The sequence below is a fragment of the Bison bison genome, unplaced genomic scaffold (assembly GCF_000754665.1).
Source record: "Bison bison bison isolate TAMUID 2011002044 unplaced genomic scaffold, Bison_UMD1.0 scf7180017849595, whole genome shotgun sequence".
Taxonomy (NCBI): Eukaryota; Metazoa; Chordata; class Mammalia; order Artiodactyla; family Bovidae; genus Bison; species Bison bison.
The window spans coordinates 5,545-15,690 of NW_011480168.1; the positions used below are offsets into that span (position 1 = coordinate 5,545).

General features: G+C 45.9%; 1 protein-coding gene across 1 annotated transcript; it reads right to left on the minus strand.

Annotated features, from left to right (window-relative positions):
* Positions 1–27: 27 nt before the first annotated feature.
* LOC104993967 (probable histone-lysine N-methyltransferase PRDM7) lies at positions 28–9,105 on the minus strand (the record flags this gene model as incomplete). Its single annotated transcript, XM_010847405.1, is given in 11 exon segments — positions 28–174; positions 239–324; positions 1,859–2,052; positions 3,169–3,236; positions 3,705–3,976; positions 4,193–4,294; positions 5,122–5,278; positions 7,064–7,113; positions 8,094–8,201; positions 8,509–8,632; positions 9,037–9,105. Coding segments are annotated over 11 exon segments (1,377 nt in total), but the record flags the coding sequence as incomplete, so codon positions are not given.
* Positions 9,106–10,146: the final 1,041 nt, after the last annotated feature.

Consider the following 10,146-nt stretch of genomic DNA (forward strand, 5'->3'; position numbering starts at 1 on the left):
GCTGCTGCTGATTTTGACTGCCTGGACAGGGATCCTCTGGTTGGAGGTGGTCTCCTATAGATGGCCTCAGGAGGATCTGAGAAGGGTGATTGCGTTGGACATGTTGGCTGAGGAATTTCTGACTGGAGAAGGACAGACAGCAGGAGGCACATGGGTAGATCTTGGGCTTTGGTTCTGCTGAAAGAAGAAGCTTTTAGTCAGGTAGCTGGTGTGCCATGGTAAAGCCTGCCCCAGTAACCATCTTAGTGTTGACGGTGCACGATTTGTCTCCCATCAAGTGGGTCTTTACAGTCCACTTATCCATTCCATTCTTATTCTCTACATCTACAGAAATCCAGGAAGCTTGCATCAAGGGCCTTTTCTACATACCACCCAGCCTAGGGACCTTTCAGTAGCATCAGAGGCAGCGTCTCTCCTGATAGAGGTGGATCTGCAGGGACCTTTCCCTGAGTGTAAGTATCTGAAAAGTCGTGTCACAGTGGCCACAGGTATTTTACCCTACTGAGAGATAAGACTCTTGATGACTTAGGTGGAATCTTCCTGAATGGCTCCCTGTGAGGGGAAAGGGTCTATTAAGTTAGGGGCACCTGGCCTGGAGCTCTCTGTATATAGGAGGCAGCACAGGGGGTGGTTAGAGCAGGTGTGAGTAAAGCTGAATTTGAGGCTTCTTGTTCAAAGAGCAGCTTTTCAAAGAAACCACTCTGCAGGAAGTGGGTTTGAGACTGGACGAGACCAAGAGGCCCAGGTCCTACTGACTACAGGTCTCTGGCTCCTGCTGCCCCGGTTGGTTCATAAATTGCTCCTCTCTGTTTTCTATACATCATACAATAAAGACATGTCCTTTCTCAAGCCTCATCAATACTCATACCTCTTATTTCACACAGTCTTAGTCCATTTAACATGCACTAGGAAGTCCTGCTTAAAAATACATCTCCAGCCAGACTCTTCACACCCTCACTCCCAAGCATCTTTACCCAGGCCACTCTCCCCTCATGTCTGGCAATGAACTGACCTCTGAGGGGACTCCCCACTGCTGTCTCTTCCCAAAAATGAGCCGAAGCATCATCTTAGCACAGAGAACGTGCCGCTTGGAGCTGGTAGCCACATGGTTGTTCTGTGTCACCCAAGAAGACCCCTAAGGCCTGCACATGGACATGGGCGCTGAGGCTTCTGTGTTCCGTCCAGCCTCCTTCCTCTCCCTCTGTGCTTCCTCCTGCGACCACTGGCATGGCCTCTCTTCCCGGCCCTGGGACTGCAGCACTGGCTGCTCCCCTGCCTGGAATCCTGGAATCCACAGGTGTTATCTCTGCAGAGACCCTGCCCCACCATCCTCTGCCACACCCCACTCTGTGCATGCTGATCCGAGGCACTTTACTGCACTGGTTTTCCTCAGAGCACCAGCCCCTGTCTGGTATGAAGCCCACGCTGCCCCAAGGCAGTGGTTCTGTCTGCTTCAGTGTGTGTAGCCCTGTCTGGCACAAAGTATGAATTCACATGACAACAAACTGAAACAGTAACTGAATGCAAATCACTGTATGCATGTCACTTAGAAATGTGGAGGAAATGAGGAAGAAACTGGTAAAGGTGAGAGAGCTGGTAGGTGCTAAAAAACTTGCTTTTTGCTTCTAAGCCTTTCAGAAGAAGGTGATGTTACATATTTTTTGCATGAAATATTGAAAATTAGAACTAATATTTTTAATATAAATATTTTTCCTAACAGTCTTATGAAATGAATCAAATTCTGAGACATTTTAATTGCAACTTGACTGACTTTAGACTGGATTGGACTGTGCTTCAGAATAGGACCAGGGAAGCTCCCCAGGATGGGGTGGAGTGCTGGAAGAGGGCTGGCGCTCACCTCTCTGGGCCGAGAGCTTGCTCTTCCCCCTTTTGTCCTGCTTGATGCCGAGTTCCTCGCCATACTCGTCCCCATACCAGACCAGCAGCTCACAGCCCGGCCTGACCACCTGGCAGGTTCGGTAGAAGATCTGCCCGTGATACTGCAAGGCCACCAGGTTCTGCTCCTCATCATCCCGGGCACAGTTCACATACCTGGGGTCAAGGCCGGGAAAGGGAAAGAAACCACAGGTGAGGAGACCCTTCCACTACTGGACACCAGAGCCTTCAGGCTCTGAGGCCGCCATGGTTCCCACTGCCCCCCATGGGGACCTTCTGTTCACACATTAGACCTGGCTGTGTGAATTCCTATTTCCAGATCCTGTTTCCGGTCCTCTTCCTGGCTGGAATGCTTTTCTCTCCTTACCTAATTAGCCATTGTCCAGAGCCCAGTTCCAGACTTGTCTCCACCTGGACTGTCCGTAAGACTGGTGACCTCCAGCTCCTCTAAACTCTAAATTAAGTTCTCTTTCATTCCACAGGACTTGGTACTCCTAGGCTAGCATGCACCCCTCAGCACTCACCCCAGCCTGCCTTCTCTCCAGAGGCTTTTCTCCAATCTCCCGACATGTATCCAGGGTCCTATTCATTTGCCCACCCTCTCCCATGGAAACATGGAGAGTGCTCTGACATAGCTTGAGACAGAGAACAGTAATAGTTTATTCACTTTCTGCCTGCCCTGATGAAAGTAGAGGCCCTCAGAGAGTGGCCATGCTCACGGCCATCCTGCTCCCCATTCCTTCTCAGGCCTCAGGGCCCACTTCTCACTGGAACCGAGCCTGGGGAGGTTGTTGCCCACACGGACTCAAGGTCTCCCATGTTAGGTTATCCTGGTGCTGTGCAATTATTCAAAAATAGAAAAAGCAAGGTTACTATTCCTAAAATCAATTGGTTAATGTCTGTCTTCAGTATGTTCTGCAAAAGGACATGGGTTGTGTGATCTGCTTCAGTAATGAAGTTCACTGTCTAAACTGGGACATAGAGTGTTTGGTAAGTGTCAGTTAAGTGAGGTAAAGTGTCCCTGGTGAATCTAGACTCCTCAAGTTGTTTTCAAGTACCTCAGTTTTGTTGAGCATATAGACTTATATTTTGAGGGCACATGCTATATTTTTCTTTCTTTCTTTCTAATGTCTTTTGAAATGAAAGAGCATGATATGGAGGGAAAAGAGGAAAGAAGATGTGAAAGCTACCGAGGGAGATGGGCTGAGAAGGAAAGGGGTGTGGGCTTGAGGGAGGAGCGACATCTACAAACTGCAGGCTCACTGCACCCACCTCATCCAGTTGGCCAAAGACGTGTCTTTTCCATCCACATACTCGTAGCTGTTTCTCCCTTTGGTGACCTGAGTGTCAGAAAAGAGATACAAGCTTTCTTCTCTCTTTTATTTTTTTTGGTAGTAAGTAATAGGAGAACTTTCCCCCTGCTGGCATTGGTGCTCTTCAGCCAGCATGGATTCAACTGCCAGTCGGACCACACAGTAAGCTCATCATTTCAAGTCTGAGTCTACTGGCACATTGAAGGCAAGGGCTCCACAAGTGAAGGGTCACTTCTGTATGCCTGTACCACTGTCTCCCACCTTCCTCTGATCTTTAGATAGAAGTCTTGTGTGCCTGTACCACTGTCCCCCACCTTCCTCTGACCTTTGGATAGAAGTCCTGTGTTCATGCCCAGTGCACGCAGTACACAGGGCTGACTGTGTCATTGCCGACATGTCATCACCATCCGTGTCCTTGCATGTAGACATGAAGTACACCCCCACAACACACAAACGATTAGAGCCAGAGGACAGGGAAAGAGGGCTATTTCTCACCAGCCAGCAGTATCCACTGTTGGAGTCCTCTTCATTGTATATGATCTGACCCTCGTAGGGGCCAAAATGCAGGCCCAGTGGCAGATCGGATGCCTCATTCCACACTCCAAGCCCAGCCTCAGGGATGCCCGATGGCCTGATACTTAACCCAGGGGGCAGAGTGAGGGCTGAGCGGTTGGCATGCCCCTTTTCCACTGCAGAGTCCTTTACAAAGGTTGGGGGCCCGTGGGCAGCACAGCTGTCGATGAAGAAGTTCTGACACTCCTCACAATCTGGAGGTGAGAGCAACAGGGATGAGGGGAGGTATAGGGATGTTGCTGGTCGGAAAGACCTTCAGAAAGAGCTGGGGCACTCGCGGCCTTTGGCCTTGATCTTGTACCCCAAGTCATAGAGGAAGGGGATGATTGGGGGACCAAATGGTGAGGTGAGGTTATTGTACCAAGGTCTCATAACCCCTTCTCCATGAGTGGGCCAGCAGGGTCACTCACACAGGTAGTCGTCATCCTGGGGCTCGCTGACCTCTTGGTACACATGGCCCTTTCTTTCTCGTACACTGTACCTCTTCACTTCGGTCTCCTTTCTTCTGAGTTCTAACATGGAGAACAGAAGCTAAGCAAGGCTGGTGGGGTCTGGAGAATTAGTCCCTGTTTTATCAGAAAGGGTGAGATCTCCTACTTGTCCATCTATACAGTTTGTTAAAACTTTTTCACATTTATTTTTCAAACTTTTACTTGTGTATTTTTATGTTTTAATGATACATTATCTATTGGCCATGCTGCATGGTTTGTGGGATCTTAGTTCCCTGACCAGGAATGGAACCCACACCTCCTGCAGGGGAAGTGTGGAGTCATAACCACTTAACCACCGGGAAGTCCCTTCTCTATACTTTGTTTCTTCTCCCTTTAACTACTGGTTCAGGACACTGAGGCTCCACACTGACCACAGATGCCCAGTTCAGTGTTAGCTTCCTGTACTTCCGTTAGTAGGTTTAACTTCCCAACCTTTTTACTTAGGAAATAGTTCACTGACACATTTACTCAGAAAATATATGTTAAGGGCATGACACCTAAAGCATTGAGCAGAGGTCTGTGTATAAATACTAACAAAGTGAGGTCTCTATCATCACAGCTGGATTTATTGAATTACTTGTAGGTGTCAGCACTTTTGCATTTCATGCAATGCTTCCAAACACCGTATGAGTTATGTGTCTGTATCTGCACTTTACAGATGAGCAATCAGGACCTCAGAAAATGTATAAGATTTCCCCAAGGCCCCAGTGCTAACTTTATGCCTCAGATCAGTCCAGCTTAAACCCACGCCTACCCAAAGTCCACACCCCACACCTAGGCCATACTTATTAGCTTTTCTACAGGGATTAGAGGAACTAATTAGAGGAACTCCCCAAACTTTATCTTACCGACTTTGTGTCTGGGGTGCTTTCCAGGGGTCCTCGCTTCTCTGGGAGGGGGCACTGGTTTCTGAGCCTGTTTGGAGCCACTTTTCTTCAGCAATTTTGCTGCTCCCGGCAATTTCTTCAAACTAGATACCTTATTTAGTGGTCCTCTGGACAATCTCTTCCATGTGAGTAAAAGACAACATGTATTTCTTTAGTTCTTTAGGACTATATGAAGTATTTTTACATGCATGACTTTAGTTAATACTTTGACAATTCTTGGAAATACCTGGTGGAGGGGGGCTCTGAACACTGGAGTGTAAAAAAAGGACCTAAGTGGGTAGTGAATCAAAACTAGAATTCATATCTTAAGATTCTTTCCCTTCAACTTTCTGCATAAAAGTGAGAGCAACGCAGGGAGAATAGCTTGAGGTCAGGGAAAGAAGAGGGTAAGGGCTCATAGAGAAATCCGTGAGGTTTTCTACTAATTAGGGGACCTTTGATGGACGAGGAAGTATGGAAAATTACAGAGGGGACAAAACACATCTGGAAAATAAGGTGACAAAGTAGTGAGATTGAGAAGAGAAAAGATGATCTACAGAAACACATTCAGACAATAAAGAAAATGAGCTGGAAGTTGCAGGTTGCCATGTCCTAGAGACAATGTTTGGAATTAAAGTAGCTGGCCTCATCAATTCTCCTTGAAGAAGGCTGTACGACTAGTGGGTTCTCCTCAGTTTCCTGATCTATAAATTGGTATACATGCTGATTCTTAATGTGATAGTGGACATGAAGTTTGATAACATTCAACAAATCGTTGTGTGAGCTCTTTAATACAGAATGAATGTGAGCATACATCCCTGCCATCAATATATCCCCTTGACTGCTTCTATATTTGAAGTCTAGCTCACAAATACTATCCTCAGTATTCCTTGACCTTCTTATTCCTAGATGAATGTTTAAATGTGGAGTCACTCATTCACAAAACATTCAGAGGGCCCTTAGGGGCTTTGAGCTGGGCCTGGACATCTGAGAATTAACGGGTATGGGCTACGCTCTCAAAGCTCACAAAACAGGGGCAGGCTAAACAAATGATTCCAAACAGGAGAGTTGTCTAATCAGAGCTCAGAGGAAGGACTTGTTACTTCCTCCTACAAGAATGAGCATTTGAAATCATGTCCAGATGATGAGTTTCTACTCAAAAGCTGGTAACCTATGTGAAGTCCTTCAGTTATTTTCTTATTTGTTGTTTTTGAGTCATAAACCTGAAGCTTGTCAGAGCTGCAAGTTACTTAATCTTATTGGAGTAGGAGTCTCTGAGGTAGGGATCATGTCACCTTCTTCATCCTGGACTGTCCACTCTACAAACTGTCCAATATGTCCTTCAGCTTCTTCATCTTGGACCATCCACTCTACAAACTGCCCAACATGTCCTTAAGCTTCCCTTAGTCAGATATCCCTCACTAGCACAGCACAAAAGAACTGAGGTTGAAAACATCTCTCAGATGAATGATATAAAGATGTAAGAAGAAACTTTATAGAACTATGGAAGTTCTAACAACTTTGTAAGGGGTTTAGGGAAGGTGCTTTGCATTAGATTGTACCACCAGTGATACTGTGTTCCCACGAATATAATCAAACTTTTTTACCTCAGTTTCTTGATCTATAATGGTGATAGCTATATACTTACTTATAGGTACTGTAGGATTGTTTTAAGGTTTAAGTAAGTTTATTCACATAAAATGCTTAAAGTCTGAAATATTGTGAAAATAATGTAACAATAGAACAGCCTACTATATTTGCTGTTCTTACTAACTATAAAGATGGTAATGATATCAGACATTGTGCTAAAGATTCAGGACAGGAAGGCAGCAGTCTCCAGGATCTCTGTGTTTCCTCCTATTCTCACCTGTGACTGGATCCGTGAGGAGGATTCTTTTGTCAACAGGATTTGGGAGACACTCACCTTCGGGTGTTTACTGGGCTCCCCTCTGAAGGCCATCCCAGAAGGTTTACCTAAAAAATGATGAGAATCAGAGTTTTGGTTGGTAAATGTTTCCAAACTCTGGGCATTCTAATTAAGGATACAAAATTCTGAGCCAGAGAGTGACAAGGACAAGGATTACCAAAGGAGGAATGGAAAGTGATTTCTGTATCATCAACTCCTATGCTTCCACTGGGAGCATAACATAATTTTATTAAAATTTAAAAAATATGAAACTTCATCTGTGCTTCATCTGATGCCTGTAAAGTATCTAATAAATTTACTAGACTTTCATGACAAAAATACTTAACAAAGTAAAAATAGAAGGAAATGACTGCAATAAAGTAAAGGTCATATATGAAAAGTCTATCTCTAACATCATAGTCATCAATGAAAAGCTGAAAACTTCTAAGATCAAGAGAAAAAGGCAAGGATGCCCATTCTCAATACTTCTATAAAATATAATATTAGAAGTCCTAGCCAGGGCATTAGATTAGAAAAGGAAACAAAAGGCTTCCAGTTGGAAAGAAAGAAGTAAAATTATGTCTGTTCACAGAGGACATGATTTTATGTGCAGAAAAATTTTTTAAATTACACACACACACAAAACCTGCACAGAAAGTTGCATGGTACAAAATCAACATTCAAATATCTTCCCATGCATGAACAACAACCATTCCAAAAAGGAAAATAAGAAAACAATCCTATTTGTGTTTTATTTTTTTAACCTATAGTCAAGAGCTAAGTGAATTTATAGTCTAGGGTATGTTTAATTGCCTTTCATTAAGGATGTTTAGCAAAAATAATTCTTTTTACAAAGAATGATAAATTTTAAACAGAAAACACTGGAAAACCTATACCTTCACCTTCATTCAGGCTCATGTCAATACTCAGCCACAACCACTTTAGAATGCTGAAAATTATGTTTTCTTTGCTAATGGCTGAGACGCAGTTGAGACCTAAGCCCAGGCTGGTTTCTTGAAGACACCTCTAAATCCTTCTGGCCCCTCACCTTGTTGCCTTGGTGTCCATTCTTCATCAGAATCCTCAGTGTCATCTACCTGGGATTTGAGGACCTGCCTGCCGTGATGCATGAAACCTGGTTGAGTGGCTCTGAAACCTGGAAAGAAGCAAAATATATATTCTAAGAAGGAGGCACAAAGCACAGAAGCAATGGAAAGTGTCACAAAGTCAGGGAAATCAGTAGGATGGGCTGGAAGAATGTAGAACAAGGCAAGATGTGAGCTCTGCACTGCCAGGGTCAACCCCACTTTGGAACAAAACAATAAAAATTCCCTCCAGGTTAGTCTCCACACAAAAGGGACTGTGAGCAGAAGAAGCCACCTAAGAGAGGGCCAAGTAATCACTAAGGGTGAAGACCTGTTTCATGTTTCCCAGGCTCACAGGCACCCAGCACTTCGTGTTACCTATAGCAATCAGCGCTTCGTAGTTCCTTTTCACATTCCTATATCGGATTTTTTCCCATTCTCCCATCTCTGCCCATTCTTCCTTGGTGAAGTATATGGAAATGTCTTTGAAAGCATCTTTGGCCTAAGGAAAATAGTAGATTCCATCAGTGACTTACTAATATATGTCAGACCTTAGAGCTGACTTCTCCTCCACCTTTTGTGCAGAGAGTAGCCTGAAGCTACTGGATGGTCTCTGTGAGACAGGGATGAAGACTTTCCTTCCTGCCTGTGTCCTGCTTAACTGAACAAACACTGAGCACTTTCCTAACTCTCCCTGGACACAGAGCAGTTGATGATGCTAGTGTCCTGTTTTGTCCCACTCCTCCCCACCATCTCAGACAGGACCAGGCATTTCCATCCTGTGTACATTCACAGAGAAGTTCACTCAGCTGCCCAGGCAAGCAGTTTGTGGTCCTTCAGGGACCAGCGCCATGTCCTTCCTATAGAGCTGGCTTAGAGCCCAGCTTTGCCACCTCCGCCTCTCACCTTGGGCTTCCACTCTGTTCTCCCAGCATCTCCCTCAGTGCTGTTCTCTGGAGACCTGTTTGGGCTCATGGCCATGGGACTGCCTCAATGTCAAGGTGCCTGTGGAAGAAGAAGATGCTGAGATAGCCCAGACCACTGTCCAGAGCCTGGTCTGTCTTCCTTGGGTGGAGTGTCCAGGGCAGGAAGGTGTGGGGAAAGTCGGAGTGAGGGTGTTGGTGAGAGGGACGGATCCTGACCAGCTATGACAGGCCAGCCTAATGTGAACTAGATTTGGTTTCTATGGTTCCCCTACAATTCCGCCCCTCTGAGGAAAGGCACTGGGAGGGACGTGTCTGTGGGTGACAGAGGGAGTCCTGAGGAGACCTAGAAGCCCATAACTGCTGGACTGGGGTCAGGCTGAAATCAGGGCTCTGTTCCAGTGCACGAGAGGGAATATTTCTCCAAGAAGTGTTTTGAGGATCTCTGCCTGGGAACTCGGAAAAATCTGGGCATAACATGGGTTCTACGTTTAAGAGACAAGTCACTCTGCTTGAGGACATCTGCGACACGGGGGCTGAAGGAACTGGGATCCTCAGACAGAGGAGACTGGGGATGTTTTGGCTGATGTAGGATGTGCAGGGTGAGAGAACTTGTGATCTTTGAGGCTGAGGAAATTGGAGGTTTCTTATTAAGGGGCTTTAGGTCTCTGACAGGCAGGACAGTGGGAGTCTTGAGGACAAAGAGTTTTAAGAGCTCCCAGGCTGAGGTATTCAGGGTCTCCGAGGTTAAGGAAATTTGGTCTCTCTGTGGGTGCTATTTTGAGGGTGCCTCAACCTGAGGGGCGGAGAAGGCAATGGCACCCCACTCCAGTACTCTTGCCTGGAAAATCCCACGGACAAAGGAGCCTTGTGGGGTGCAGTCCACGGGGTCGCTAAGAGTCAGACACAACTGAGTGACTTCACTTTGACTTTTCACTTTCATGCATTGGAGAAGGAAATGGCAACCCACTACAGTGTTCTTGCCTAGAGAGTCCTAGGGACGGGGGAGCCTGGTGGGCTGCCGTCTCTGGGGTCACACACAGTCGGACACGACTGAGGTGACGCAGCAGCAGCCTGAGGGGAACTGGGATTA